The 16,543-nt window shown below is 40.4% G+C and overlaps 1 protein-coding gene across 2 annotated transcripts in view; it reads left to right on the top strand.

Annotated features, from left to right (window-relative positions):
* LOC112262189 (RING finger protein 150) overlaps positions 1-16,543 on the top strand; it is a 49,956-nt gene that overhangs the window by 24,221 nt on the left and 9,192 nt on the right. For both annotated transcript variants that reach the window (XM_042328039.1, XM_042328040.1), the window contains exon 3: positions 13,541-13,695. In XM_042328039.1, coding sequence (XP_042183973.1) covers positions 13,541-13,695 — 155 coding nt within the window. The remainder of the gene's footprint in view (positions 1-13,540; positions 13,696-16,543) is intronic.

Here is a 16,543-nt window from a genome sequence, read left to right as displayed (position 1 = left end):
AGAACCTGTAACCCTGGTAATATGACTGGTAAATAGAATGAATAGAACCTGTAACCCTGGTAAATAGAATGAATGGAACCTGTAACCCTGGTAATATGACTGGTAAATAGAATGAATAGAACCTGTAACCCTGGTAATATGACTGGTGAATAGAACCTCTAATCCTGGTAATATGACTGGTAAATAGAATGAATAGAACCTCTAACCCTGGTAATATGACTGGTAAATAGAATGAATAGAACCTCTAACCCTGGTAATATGACTGGTAAATAGAATGAATAGAACCTGTAACCCTGGTAATATGACTGGTAAATAGAATGAATAGAACCTCTAACCCTGGTAATATGACTGGTAAATAGAATTAATAGAACCTCTAACCCTGGTAAATAGAATGAATAGAACCTGTAACCTTGGTAATATGACTGGTAAATAGAATTAATAGAACCTCTAACCCTGATAATATGACTGGTAAATAGAATGAATAGAACCTGTAACCCTGGTAAATAGAATGAATAGAACCTGTAACCCTGGTAAATAGAATGAATAGAACCTCTAACCCTGGTAATATGACTGGTAAATAGAATGAATAGAACCTCTAACCCTGGTAATATGACTGGTAAATAGAATGAATAGAACCTCTAACCCTGGTAATATGACTGGTAAATAGAATGAATAGAACCTCTAACCCTGGTAATATGACTGGTAAATAGAATGAATAGAACCTCTAACCCTGGTAATATGACTGGTAAATAGAATGAATAGAACCTCTAACCCTGGTAATATGACTGGTAAATAGAATGAATAGAACCTCTAACCCTGGTAAATAGAATGAATAGAACCTCTAACCCTGGTAATATGACTGGTAAATAGAATGAATAGAACCTGTAACCCTGGTAAATAGAATGAATAGAACCTCTAACCCTGGTAATATGACTGGTAAATATAATGAATATAACCTCTAACCCTGGTAATATGACTGGTAAATATAATGAATAGAACCTCTAACCCTGGTAATATGACTGGTAAATAGAATGAATAGAACCTGGTAACCCTGGTAATATGACTGGTAAATAGAATGAATAGAACCTCTAACCCTGGTAATATGACTGGTAAATAGAATGAATAGAACCTCTAACCCTGGTAATATGACTGGTAAATAGAATGAATAGAACCTCTAACCCTGGTAAATAGAATGAATAGAACCTCTAACCCTGGTAAATAGAATGAATAGCACCTCTAACCCTGATGAATAGAACCTCTTACCCTGGTAAATAGAATGAATAGAACCTGTAACCCTGGTAATATGACTGGTAAATAGAATGAATAGAACCTGTAACCCTGGTAATATGACTGGTAAATAGAATGAATAGAACCTTTAACCCTGGTAAATAGAATGAATAGAACCTGTAACCCTGGTAAATAGAATGAATAGAACCTGTAACCCTGGTAATGTGACTGGTAAATAGAATGAATAGAACCTGTAACCCTGGTAATATGACTGGTAAATAGAATGAATAGAACCTCTAACCCTGGTAATATGACTGGTAAATAGAATTAATAGAACCTCTAACCCTGGTAAATAGAATGAATAGAACCTGTAACCTTGGTAATATGACTGGTAAATAGAATTAATAGAACCTCTAACCCTGATAATATGACTGGTAAATAGAATGAATAGAACCTGTAACCCTGGTAAATAGAATGAATAGCATCTCTAACCCTGGTGAATAGAACCTCTAACCCTGGTAATATGACTGGTAAATAGAATGAATAGAACCTGTAACCCTGGTAATATGACTGGTAAATAGAATGAATAGAACCTCTAACCCTGGTAATATTACTGGTAAATAGAATGAATAGAACCTCTAACCCTGGTAATATGACTGGTAAATAGAATGAATAGAACCTCTAACCCTGGTAATATGACTGGTAAATAGAATGAATAGAACCTCTAACCCAGGTAAATAGAATGAATAGAACCTCTAACCCTGGTAATATGACTGGTAAATAGAATGAATAGAACCTCTAACCCTGGTAATATGACTGGTAAATAGAATTAATAGAACCTCTAACCCTGGTAAATAGAATGAATAGAACCTGTAACCCTGGTAAATAGAATGAATAGAACCTGTAACCCTGGTAAATAGAATGAATAGCATCTCTAACCCTGGTGAATAGAACCTCTAACCCTGGTAATATGACTGGTAAATAGAATGAATAGAACCTCTAACCCTGGTAATATTACTGGTAAATAGAATGAATAGAACCTCTAACCCTGGTAATATGACTGGTAAATAGAATGAATAGAACCTCTAACCCTGGTAAATAGAATGAATAGAACCTCTAACCCTGGTAATATGACTGGTAAATAGAATGAATAGAACCTCTAACCCTGGTAATATGACTGGTAAATAGAATGAATAGAACCTCTAACCCTGGTAAATAGAATGAATAGAACCTCTAACCCTGGTAATATGACTGGTAAATATAATGAATAGAACCTGTAACCCTGGTAAATAGAATGAATAGAACCTCTAACCCTGGTAATATGACTGGTAAATATAATGAATATAACCTCTAACCCTGGTAATATGACTGGTAAATAGAATGAATAGAACCTCTAACCCTGGTAATATGACTGGTAAATAGAATGAATAGAACCTGTAACCCTGGTAATATGACTGGTAAATAGAATGAATAGAACCTCTAACCCTGGTAATATGACTGGTAAATAGAATGAATAGAACCTCTAACCCTGGTAATATGACTGGTAAATAGAATGAATAGAACCTGTAACCCTGGTAAATAGAATGAATAGAACCTCTAACCCTGGTAAATAGAATGAATAGATCTCTAACCCTGATGAATAGAACCTCTTACCCTGGTAAATAGAATGAATAGAACCTCTAACCCTGTTAATATGACTGGTAAATAGAATGAATAGAACCTGTAACCCTGGTAATATGACTGGTAAATAGAATGAATGGAACCTCTTACCCCGGTAAATAGAATGAATAGAACCTGTAACCCTGGTAAATAGAATGAATAGAACCTGTAACCCTGGTAATATGACTGGTAAATAGAATGAATAGAACCTCTAACCCTGGTAATATGACTGGTAAATAGAATGAATAGAACCTCTAACCCTGGTAATATGACTGGTAAATAGAATTAACCCTAACCCTGGTAAATAGAATGAATAGAACCTGTAACCTTGGTAATATGACTGGTAAATAGAATTAATAGAACCTCTAACCCTGGTAATATGACTGGTAAATAGAATGAATAGAACCTGTAACCCTGGTAAATAGAATGAATAGCATCTCTAACCCTGGTGAATAGAACCTCTAACCCTGGTAATATGACTGGTAAATAGAATGAATAGAACCTCTAACCCTGGTAATATTACTGGTAAATAGAATGAATAGAACCTCTAACCCTGGTAATATGTCTGGTAAATAGAATGAATAGAACCTCTAACCCTGGTAATATGACTGGTAAATAGAATGAACCCTGGTAATATGACTGGTAAATAGAATGACCTCTAACCCTGGTAATATGACTGGTAAATAGAATGAATAGAACCTCTAACCCTGGTAATATGACTGGTAAATAGAATGAATAGAACCTCTAACCCTGGTAATATGACTGGTAAATAGAATGAATAGAACCTCTAACCCTGGTAATATGACTGGTAAATAGAATGAATAGAACCTCTAACCCTGGTAAATAGAATGAATAGAACCTCTAACCCTGGTAAATAGAATGAATAGAACCTCTAACCCTGTTAAATAGAATGAATAGCATCTCTAACCCTGGTGAATAGAACCTCTAACCCTGGTAATATGACTGGTAAATAGAATGAATAGAACCTCTAACCCTGGTAAATAGAATGAATAGAACCTCTAACCCTGGTAATATGACTGGTAAATAGAATGAATAGAACCTCTAACCCTGGTAATATGACTGGTAAATAGAATGAATAGAACCTCTAACCCTGGTAATATGACTGGTAAATAGAATGAATAGAACCTCTAACCCTGGTAATATGACTGGTAAATAGAATGAATAGAACCTGTAACCCTGGTAATATGACTGGTAAATAGAATGAATAGAACCTCTAACCCTGGTAAATAGAATGAATAGAACCTCTAACCCTGGTAATATGACTGGTAAATAGAATGAATAGAACCTCTAACCCTGGTAATATGACTGGTAAATAGAATGAATAGAACCTCTAACCCTGGTAATATGACTGGTAAATAGAATGAATAGAACCTCTAACCCTGGTAAATAGAATGAATAGAACCTCTAACCCTGGTAAATAGAATGAATAGAACCTCTAACCCTGGTAAATAGAATGAATAGCATCTCTAACCCTGGTGAATAGAACCTCTAACCCTGGTAATATGACTGGTAAATAGAATGAATAGAACCTGTAACCCTGGTAATATGACTGGTAAATAGAATGAATAGAACCTCTAACCCTGGTAAATAGAATTAATAGAACCTCTAACCCTGGTAATATGACTAGTAAATAGAATGAATAGAACCTCTAACCCTGGTAAATAGAATGAATAGAACCTCTAACCCTGACTGGTAAATAGAATGAATAGAACCTCTAACCCTGGTAAATAGAATGAATAGAACCTCTAACCCTGGTAATATGACTGGTAAATAGAATGAATAGAACCTCTAACCCTGGTAATATGACTGGTAAATAGAATGAATAGAACCTCTAACCCTGGTAATAGAATGAATAGAACCTCTAACCCTGGTAAATAGAATGAATAGAACCTGTAACCCTGGTAATATGACTGGTAAATAGAATGAATAGAACCTGTAACCCTGGTAATATGACTGGTAAATAGAATGAATAGAACCTCTAACCCTGGTAATATGACTGGTAAATAGAATTAATAGAACCTCTAACCCTGGTAAATAGAATGAATAGAACCTCTAACCCTGGTAATATGACTGGTAAATAGAATGAATAGAACCTCTAACCCTGGTAATATGACTGGTAAATAGAATGAATAGAACCTGTAACCCTGGTAAATAGAATGAATGCAAACCCTAGAATGAATAGAACCTCTAACCCTGGTAATATGACTGGTAAATAGAATGAATAGAACCTCTAACCCTGGTAATATGACTGGTAAATAGAATGAATAGAACCTCTAACCCTGGTAATATGTCTGGTAAATAGAATGAATAGAACCTCTAACCCTGGTAATATGACTGGTAAATAGAATGAATAGAACCTCTAACCCTGGTAATATGACTGGTAAATAGAATGAATAGAACCTCTAACCCTGGTAAATAGAATGAATAGAACCTCTAACCCTGGTAATATGACTGGTAAATGGAATGAATAGAACCTCTAACCCTGGTAATATGACTGGTAAATAGAATGAATAGAACCTCTAACCCTGGTAAATAGAATGAATAGAACCTCTAACCCTGGTAAATAGAATGAATAGAACCTCTAACCCTGTAAATAGAATGAATAGCATCTCTAACCCTGGTGAATAGAACCTCTAACCCTGGTAATATGACTGGTAAATAGAATGAATAGAACCTCTAACCCTGGTAAATAGAATGAATAGAACCTCTAACCCTGGTAATATGACTGGTAAATAGAATGAATAGAACCTGTAACCCTGGTAATATGACTGGTAAATAGAATGAATAGAACCTCTAACCCTGGTAATATGACTGGTAAATAGAATGAATAGAACCTCTAACCCTGGTAATATGACTGGTAAATAGAATGAATAGAACCTCTAACCCTGGTAATATGACTGGTAAATAGAATTAATAGAACCTCTAACCCTGGTAATATGACTGGTAAATAGAATGAATAGAACCTCTAACCCTGGTAATATGACTGGTAAATAGAATGAATAGAACCTCTAACCCTGGTAATATGACTGGTAAATAGAATGAATAGAACCTCTAACCCTGGTAATATGACTGGTAAATAGAATGAATAGAACCTGTAACCCTGGTAAATGAGGTAATGAATAGAACCTCTAACCCTGGTAAATAGAATGAATAGACCCTCTAACCCTGGTAAATAGAATGAATAGCATCTCTAACCCTGGTGAATAGAACCTCTAACCCTGGTAATATGACTGGTAAATAGAATGAATAGAACCTGTAACCCTGGTAATATGACTGGTAAATAGAATTAATAGAACCTCTAACCCTGGTAAATAGAATTAATAGAACCTCTAACCCTGGTAATATGACTAGTAAATAGAATTAATAGAACCTCTAACCCTGGTAAATAGAATGAATAGAACCTCTAACCCTGGTAATATGACTGGTAAATAGAATGAATAGAACCTCTAACCCTGGTAAATAGAATGAATAGAACCTCTAACCCTGGTAATATGACTGGTAAATAGAATGAATAGAACCTGTAACCCTGGTAAATAGAATGAATAGAACCTCTAACCCTGGTAATATGACTAGTAAATAGAATGAATAGAACCTCTAACCCTGGTAATATGACTGGTAAATAGAATGAATAGAACCACTAACCCTGGTAATATGACTGGTAAATAGAATGAATAGAACCTCTAACCCTGGTAAATAGAATGAATAGAACCTCTAACCCTGGTAATATGACTAGTAAATATAATGAATAGAACCTGTAACCCTGGTAAATAGAATGAATAGAACCTCTAACCCTGGTAATATGACTGGTAAATAGAATGAATAGAACCTCTAACCCTGGTAATATGACTGGTAAATAGAATGAATAGAACCTCTAACCCTGGTAAATAGAATGAATAGAACCTCTAACCCTGGTAATATGACTAGTAAATAGAATGAATAGAACCTGTAACCCTGGTAAATAGAATGAATATAACCTGTAACCCTGGTAAATAGAATGAATTTAACCTGTAACCCTGGTAAATAGAATGAATAGAACCTGTAACCATGGTAATATGACTGGTAAATAGAATGAATAGAACCTCTAACCCTGGTAATATGACTGGTAAATAGAATGAATAGAACCTCTAACCCTGGTAATATGACTGGTAAATAGAATGAATAGAACCTCTAACCCTGGTAAATAGAATGAATAGAACCTCTAACCCTGGTAATATGACTGGTAAATAGAATGAATAGAACCTGTAACCCTGGTAAATAGAATGAATAGAACCTCTAACCCTGGTAATATGACTAGTAAATAGAATGAATAGAACCTCTAACCCTGGTAATATGACTGGTAAATGGTAAATAGAATGAATAGAACCTGTAACCCTGGTAATATGACTGGTAAATAGAATGAATAGAACCTCTAACCCTGGTAAATAGAATGAATAGAACCTCTAACCCTGGTAATATGACTGGTAAATATAATGAATAGAACCTGTAACCCTGGTAAATAGAATGAATAGAACCTGTAACCATGGTAATATGACTGGTAAATAGAATGAATAGAACCTCTAACCCTGGTAAATAGAATGAATAGAACCTGTAACCCTGGTAATATGACTGGTAAATAGAATGAATAGAACCTCTAACCCTGGTAATATGACTGGTAAATAGAATGAATAGAACCTGTAACCCTGGTAAATAGAATGAATAGAACCTCTAACCCTGGTAATATGACTGGTAAATAGAATGAATAGAACCTCTAACCCTGGTAATATGACTGGTAAATAGAATGAATAGAACCTCTAACCCTGGTAATATGACTGGTAAATAGAATGAATAGAACCTCTAACCCTGGTAAATAGAATGAATAGAACCTCTAACCCTGGTAATATGACTGGTAAATAGAATGAATAGAACCTGTAACCCTGGTAAATAGAATGAATAGAACCTCTAACCCTGGTAATATGACTGGTAAATAGAATGAATAGAACCTCTAACCCTGGTAATATGACTGGTAAATAGAATGAATAGAACCTCTAACCCTGGTAATATGACTGGTAAATAGAATGAATAGAACCTCTAACCCTGGTAAATAGAATGAATAGAACCTGTAACCCTGGTAATATGACTGGTAAATAGAATGAATAGAACCTCTAACCCTGGTAATATGACTGGTAAATAGAATGAATAGAACCTCTAACCCTGGTAAATAGAATGAATAGCATCTCTAACCCTGGTGAATAGAACCTCTAACCCTGGTAATATGACTGTAAATATAATGAATAGAACCTCTAACCCTGGTAAATAGAATGAATAGAACCTCTAACCCTGGTAATATGACTAGTAAATATAATGAATAGAACCTGTAACCCTGTTAAATAGAATGAATAGAACCTCTAACCCTGGTGAATAGAACCTCTAACCCTGGTAATATGACTGGTAAATAGAATGAATAGAACCTCTAACCCTGGTAATATGACTGGTAAATAGAATGAATATAACCTCTAACCCTGGTAATATGACTGGTAAATAGAATTAATAGAACCTCTAACCCTGGTAAATAGAATTAATAGAACCTCTAACCCTGGTAATATGACTAGTAAATATAATGAATAGAACCTGTAACCCTGGTAAATAGAATTAATAGAACCTCTAACCCTGGTAATATGACTGGTAAATAGAATGAATAGAACCTGTAACCCTGGTAATATGACTGGTAAATATAATGAATAGAACCTGTAACCCTGGTAATATGACTGGTAAATAGAATGAATAGAACCCGTAACCCTGGTAAATAGAATGAATAGACCCTTTAACCCTGGTGAATAGAACTTCTAACCCTGGTAATATGACTGGTAAATAGAATTAATAGAACCTCTAACCCTGGTAAATAGAATTAATAGAACCTCTAACCCTGGTAATATGACTAGTAAATAGAATTAATAGAACCTCTAACCCTGGTAAATAGAATGAATAGAACCTCTAACCCTGGTAATATGACTGGTAAATAGAATGAATAGAACCTCTAACCCTGGTAAATAGAATGAATAGAACCTCTAACCCTGGTAATATGACTGGTAAATAGAATGAATAGAACCTGTAACCCTGGTAAATAGAATGAATAGAACCTCTAACCCTGGTAAATAGAATGAATAGAACCTCTAACCCTGGTAATATGACTGGTAAATATAATGAATAGAACCTCTAACCCTGGTAATATGACTGGTAAATAGAATGAATAGAACCTCTAACCCTGGTAAATAGAATGAATAGAACCTCTAACCCTGGTAAATAGAATGAATAGAACCTCTAACCCTGGTAATATGACTGATAAATAGAATGAATAGAACCTGTAACCCTGGTAAATAGAATGAATAGAACCTGTAACCCTGGTAATATGACTGGTAAATAGAATGAATAGAACCTCTAACCCTGGTAAATATAATGAATAGAACCTGTAACCCTGGTAAATAGAATGAATAGAACCTCTAACCCTGGTAATATGACTGGTAAATATAATGAATAGAACCTGTAACCCTGGTAAATAGAATGAATAGAACCTCTAACCCTGGTAAATATAATGAATAGAACCTGTAACCCTGGTAAATAGAATGAATAGAACCTCTAACCCTGGTAATATGACTGGTAAATAGAATGAATAGAACCTCTAACCCTGGTAATATGACTGGTAAATAGAATGAATAGAACCTCTAACCCTGGTAATATGACTGGTAAATAGAATGAATAGAACCTCTAACCCTGGTAATATGACTGGTAAATAGAATGAATAGAACCTGTAACCCTGGTAATATGACTGGTAAATAGAATGAATAGAACCTCTAACCCTGGTAATATGACTGGTAAATAGAATGAATAGAACCTGTAACCCTGGTAAATAGAATGAATAGAACCTCTAACCCTGGTAATATGACTGGTAAATATAATGAATAGAACCTCTAACCCTGGTAAATAGAATGAATAGAACCTCTAACCCTGGTAATATGACTGGTAAATAGAATGAATAGAACCTCTAACCCTGGTAATATGACTGGTAAATAGAATGAATAGAACCTCTAACCCTGGTAAATAGAATGAATAGAACCTCTAACCCTGGTAATATGACTGGTAAATAGAATGAATAGAACCTCTAACCCTGGTAATATGACTGGTAAATAGAATGAATAGAACCTCTAACCCTGGTAATATGACTGGTAAATAGAATGAATAGAACCTGTAACCCTGGTAAATAGAATGAATAGAACCTCTAACCCTGGTAATATGACTGGTAAATATAATGAATAGAACCTCTAACCCTGGTAATATGACTGGTAAATAGAATGAATAGAACCTCTAACCCTGGTAATATGACTGGTAAATAGAATGAATAGAACCTGTAACCCTGGTAATATGACTGGTGAATTAATGGATGCCAGGTTGCTTGGTATTGTGATGCAATCATTTCCATGGTAATGTAGAAGGTTTATTGAAATGATGTTAACTGATGTGGCTCATGCTGTGGAATGTATTTTGAGTTGAATTAACAAATGTCAGAACACATTGATGGGTACACTTCCTGTTTTTACTTCCTGCTATGCTCCTGTGGTTACACCCGCAATGGCCGCCAGTCCACCCATTATGACATCATTGACTTGAATGGGGTCACCATTCTGTTAATGTAAACAACAATGATGGCAGCAGTCGAGTGGAGGAGAGGAGAAATGTGTGTGTTTACTATTTGAACTGTTATTATGGAGACAGCGGTCAACCCTACACACACACACACACACACACACACACACACACACACACGTTCAGATGCGCCAATGCACGAGCCCACAACCAGGTACACACAGTATCCTCATACACTGCTGCAACCAGGGTACAATTCACTAACACAAGACCACAACTTATTGCAGACATATTTCACAGTTTTGTTTATAGCTTTTTAAGGACTAACCCCCATTTTCTGTCTCACGTCAGATTGCGACGGCCGTCAGCACTGATCTGTCTGAATACTCGCGAACGCTCATGGGATAGCTAGAAAGAAGTCCGGCTACAATATGCCGTCCTAACATTTTGAAAATGTTACCAAGGTGACATCGTCCACTGAGCCCCCTTTCGCCCTCAAAAGAGTCCGAGTTGACCCTGACCCAAAACTATTAACCTGTAACCGTGACCCTAACCCAAAACTATTAACCTGTAACCCTGACCCTAACCCTGACCCTGACCCAAAACTATTAACCTGTAACCCTGACCCAAAACTATTAACCTGTAACCCTAACCCTGACCCAAAACTATTAACCTGTAGCTAATAGTGAAGGTTTTTTTCATGAGCAAGTCATCCCCACCGAATTCTACATCAAATCAAAATCAAATCAAATCAAATTTATTTATATAGCCCTTCGTACATCAGCTGATATCTCAAAGTGCTGTACAGAAACCCAGCCTAAAACCCCAAACAGCAAGCAATGCAGGTGTAGAAGCACGGTGGCTAGGAAAAACTCCCTAGAAAGGCCAAAACCTAGGAAGAAACCTAGAGAAGAACCAGGCTATGGTGGGGTGGCCAGTCCTCTTCTGGCTGTGCCGGATGGAGATTATAACAGAACATGGCCAAGATGTTCAAATGTTCATAAATGACCGGCATGGTCCAATAATAATAAGGCAGAACAGTTGAAACTGGAGCAGCAGCACGGCCAAGGTGTTTTGTGATGGGGTAGAATCAGTATTTATGACATTTTGAAATTTGCAAATGTATCTAGCTAACTCTCTACCAAGCTAATGTCTGCTGGCTGATTTTGAACAAGTCTCAAATCAATCCGTATGAAACAAACAACGGGGATGCGAACGACACCAGTTCACACACTCAATACTCCCTTTTTTATATTTCACCTCTATTTAACCAGGTCGGCTAGTTGAGAACACCTTTATTTAACCAGGTCGGCTAGTTGAGAACACCTTTATTTAACCAGGTAGGCTAGTTGAGAACACCTTTATTTAACCAGGTCGGCTAGTTGAGAACACCTTTATTTAACCAGGTAGGCTAGTTGAGAACACCTTTATTTAACCAGGTAGGCTAGTTGAGAACACCTTTATTTAACCAGGTAGGCTAGTTGAGAGCACCTTTATTTAACCAGGTAGGCCAGTTGAGAACACCTTTATTTAACCAGGTAGGCCAGTTGAGAACACCTTTATTTAACCAGGTAGGCTAGTTGAGAACACCTTTATTTAACCAGGTCGGCTAGTTGAGAACACCTTTATTTAACCAGGTAGGCTAGTTGAGAACACCTTTATTTAACCAGGTCGGCTAGTTGAGAACACCTTTATTTAACCAGGTAGGCCAGTTGAGAACACCTTTATTTAACCAGGTCGGCTAGTTGAGAACACCTTTATTTAACCAGGTAGGCCAGTTGAGAACACCTTTATTTAACCAGGTAGGCCAGTTGAGAACACCTTTATTTAACCAGGTGGCCAGTTGAGAACACCTTTATTTAACCAGGTAGGCTAGTTGAGAACACCTTTATTTAACCAGGTAGGCTAGTTGAGAACACCTTTATTTAACCAGGTCGGCCAGCTGAGAACACCTTTATTTAACCAGGTCGGCCAGCTGAGAACACCTTTATTTAACCAGGTCGGCTAGCTGAGAACACCTTTATTTAACCAGGTCGGCCAGCTGAGAACAAGTTCTCATTTACAACGGCGACCTGGCCAAGATAAAAGCAAAGCGGTGTGACACAAACAACAGCACAGAGTTACACATGGGATAAACAAACGTACAGTCAATAACACAATACAAAAAGTCTATAGACAGTGTGTGCAAATTTAGTAAGACTTTCTCTCGATTCCCCGCCTCGCTCTCTCGATTCCCCGCCCCTCTCTCTCGATTCCCCAGCCTCTCTCTCTTTGATTCCCCGCCCCCAGTCTCTCGTTTCCCCCCCCCTCTCTCGTTTCCCCGACCCCCTCTCTCGTTTCCCCAGACCCCCCCACTCTCTCGTTTCCCCGACCCCCTCTCTAACGTTTCCCCAACCCCCTCTCTCTCGTTTCCCCACCCCCTCTCTCGTTCCCCCTGACCCTCTCTCCCCCATGCCCCTCTCTCTCTCTCCCCCGCCCCTCTCTCTCTCTCCCCCCGCCCCTCTCTCTCTCTCCCCCTGCCCCTCTCTCTCTCTCCCCCTGCCCCCCTCTCTCTCTCCCCCCCCCTCTCTCGTTTCCCCCCTCTCTCTCTCCCCCTGCCCCTCTCTCTCCCCCCCCCCCCTGCCCCTCTCTCTCTCCCCCTCCCCTCTCTCTCTCCCCCCCTGCCCCTCTCTCTCTCTCCCCCCCCCCTCTCTCTCCCCCTGCCCCTCTCTCTCTCCCCCCCGCCCCTCCCCCCTCTCTCTCTCTCCCCCCCGCCCCTCTCTCTCTCCCCCCCCCCCCTCCCCCCTCTCTCTCTCTCCCCCCGCCCCTCTCTCTCTCCCCCTGCCCTCTCTCTCTCTCTCTCCCCCCCCGCCCCTCTCTCTCTCCCCCCTGCCCCTCTCTCTCTCTCCCCCCCCTGCCCTCTCTCTCTCCCCCCCTGCCCTCTCTCTCTCTCTCCCCCCCTGCCCCTCTCTCTCTCTCCCCCCCCCCTCTCTCACTACCCCCCCCCTCTCTCTCGTTTCCCCTCCCCTCTCTCCAGAGGCGTCTGGGAGATGCAGCTAAGAAGGCCATCAGTAAGCTGCAGGTCAGGACCATCAGGAAGGGAGACGGGGAGACTGAGTCAGACTTTGATAACTGTGCCGTGTGTATCGAGGGTTACAAGCCAAACGACGTGGTCAGGATACTACCCTGCAGGTAAGTAAGACCGTTAGAAACACCTAAAGGGTAACGAGGCCTTTATTCAGTGTCCAGTATGAAGGAAGTTTAGGTAGTTTTGAGGTCCAATAGTTTGAAAAAAACATTTATTTAACTAGGCAAGTCAGTTAAGAACTAATTCTTATTTACAATGACGGCCTATCCCCGGCCAAACCCAGACAACGCTGGGCCAATTGTGCATCTCCCTGTGGGACTCCTGATCACAGCCGGTTGTAGTGATGCGTCTAGCACTACGATGCAGTGCTTTAGACCTCTGTAATATAGCCTGGAATTGAACCAGGGTCTGTAGTGATGCGTCTAGCACTCCGATGCAGTGCCTTAGACCGCTGTAATACAGCCTGGAATCGAACCAAGGTCTGTAGTGATGCGTCTAGCACTCCGATGCAGTGCCTTAGACCGCTGTAATACAGCCTGGAATCGAACCAAGGTCTGTAGTGATGCGTCTAGCACTCCGATGCAGTGCCTTAGACCGCTGTAATACAGCCTGGAATCGAACCAAGGTCTGTAGTGATGCGTCTAGCACTCCGATGCAGTGCCTTAGACCGCTGTAATACAGCCTGGAATCGAACCAAGGTCTGTAGTGATGCGTCTAGCACTCCGATGCAGTGCCTTAGACCGCTGTAATACAGCCTGGAATCGAACCAAGGTCTGTAGTGATGCGTCTAGCACTCCGATGCAGTGCCTTAGACCTCTGTAATACAGCCTGGAATCGAACCAAGGTCTGTAGTGATGCGTCTAGCACTCCGATGCAGTGCCTTAGACCGCTGTAATACAGCCTGGAATCGAACCACGGTCTGTAGTGATGCGTCTAGCACTCCGATGCAGTGCCTTAGACCGCTGCTCCACCCGGGAGCCCCAATTTTGTGCTAAAGCAAGTTAGCGACTTCCTTTAAACGCAGAGACAACAAAATGGTTTCCATGAAGTCATCTGGGCACATAAGACTGTAAAAACGGTTCAATGTGTTCTTCTTTCTCTCTTGAGCGGAAGGTCGGGGTCCAGAACATCATTTGTGGACTGCAAATTGACCCCAAGAAGCACTCCCAAAACAGACGTGTTTTCACTAAAACATAATTATAATTGTAATAATTCCGAACCAAAAGCTTACTTTTGTATTCGTTCACGTCTGTCTATTGTACCTGGGAACAGATTTCTTCAATCGAAAATCCCTTGGAGCTGATTTCCTGTTGTTTTTATTTTGTCTTATGTCCACAAAAATTAAATCAAAATGTTTTTAAAAATTTTTTGAGGAAAACTTGGCGGGAGGGCAAATAAAACCACACGTGGGCCAAATTTGATTCGCAGGCCGCCAGTTGGTGAACCCTGTACGAAAAATACATATTGAGCAAATTGTTTTTACACAACGGCAAACTTCATGTTGGGAATATGTGATGTCATCGGCCTCCCCGGAACACCTATAGAGAGGTGCCATTTTGTTAAGTGAATCAGGAGGTAAACGAGGTTAAAAGGAGACTGGCTTTATAACACATTTGTAAACCTTTTTTTATAAACACTTGAGAAACTGTTATAAACACTTACCCTGCTACCTTAGCACTCGTGTCGTAAACCACCCATGATGAGATTGTTACCGACCCGTTATGAACCCGTTATGAGCGCGTTATGAACGCGTTACCGGCCCGTTATGAACCCGTTATGAACGCGTTATGAACCCGTTATGAACGTGTTACCGGCCCGTTATGAACCCGTTATGAACCCGTTATGAATGCGTTACCGACCCGTTATGAACGCGTTATGAACGCGTTACCGGCCCATTATGAACCCGTTATGAACGCATTACCGACCCGTAATGAACCCGTTATGAACCCGTTACCGGCCCGTTATGAACCCGTTACCGGCCCGTTATGGACGCGTTACCGCCCGTTATGAACCTGTTATGAACGCGTTACCGGCCCGTTACCGGCCCGTTATGAACCCGTTATGAACGCGTTACCGGCCCGTTATGGACGCGTTACCGGTCCGTTATGGACGCGTTACCGGCCCGTTATGTACGCGTTATGAACCCGTTATGAACGCGTTACCGGCCCGTTATGGACGCGTTACCGGCCCGTTATGGACGCGTTATCGCCCGTTATGGACGCGTTACCGGCCCGTTATGGACGCGTTACCGCCCGTTATGGACGCGTTACCGGCCCGTTATGGACGCGTTACCGGCCCGTTATGGACGCGTTACCGGCCCGTTATGGACCCGTTATGAACCCGTTAGGAACCCGTTAGGAACGCGTTACCGGCCGTTATGAACGCGTTACCCGCCCGTTATGAACCCGTTATGAACCCGTTATGGACGCGTTACCGGCCCGTTATGGACGCGTTACCGGTCCGTTATGGACGCGTTACCGCCCGTTATGTATGCGCTACCGCCCGTTATGAACCCGTTATGAACCCGTTATGGACGCATTACCGGCCCGTTATGGACGCGTTACCGGCCCGTTATGGACGCGTTACCGGCCCGTTATGGACGCGTTACCGGCCCGTTATGGACGCTTTACCGGCCCGTTATGGACGCGTTACCGGCCCGTTATGGACACGTTAGGAACCCGTTATGAACCCGTTATGAACGCTGCGTTACCGGCCCGTTATGAACGCGTTACCGGCCCGTTATGAAAGCGTTACCGACCCGTTATGAACCCGTTAGGAACCCGTTATGAACCAGTTAGGAACCCGTTATGGACGCGTTACCGGCCCGTTATGGACGCGTTACCGGTCCGTTATGGACACGTTACCGGCCCGTTATGTATGCGCTACCGGCCCGTTATGAACCCGTTATGAACCAGTTAGGAACCCGTTATGAACGCGTTTCCGGCCCGTTAT

The sequence above is a fragment of the Oncorhynchus tshawytscha genome, linkage group LG10 (genome assembly GCF_018296145.1).
Source record: "Oncorhynchus tshawytscha isolate Ot180627B linkage group LG10, Otsh_v2.0, whole genome shotgun sequence".
NCBI classification, from domain to species: domain Eukaryota; kingdom Metazoa; phylum Chordata; class Actinopteri; order Salmoniformes; family Salmonidae; genus Oncorhynchus; species Oncorhynchus tshawytscha.
The sequence above is the reverse complement of the archived record's forward strand: the minus strand, read 5'-3'. Positions and strand labels throughout refer to the sequence as shown.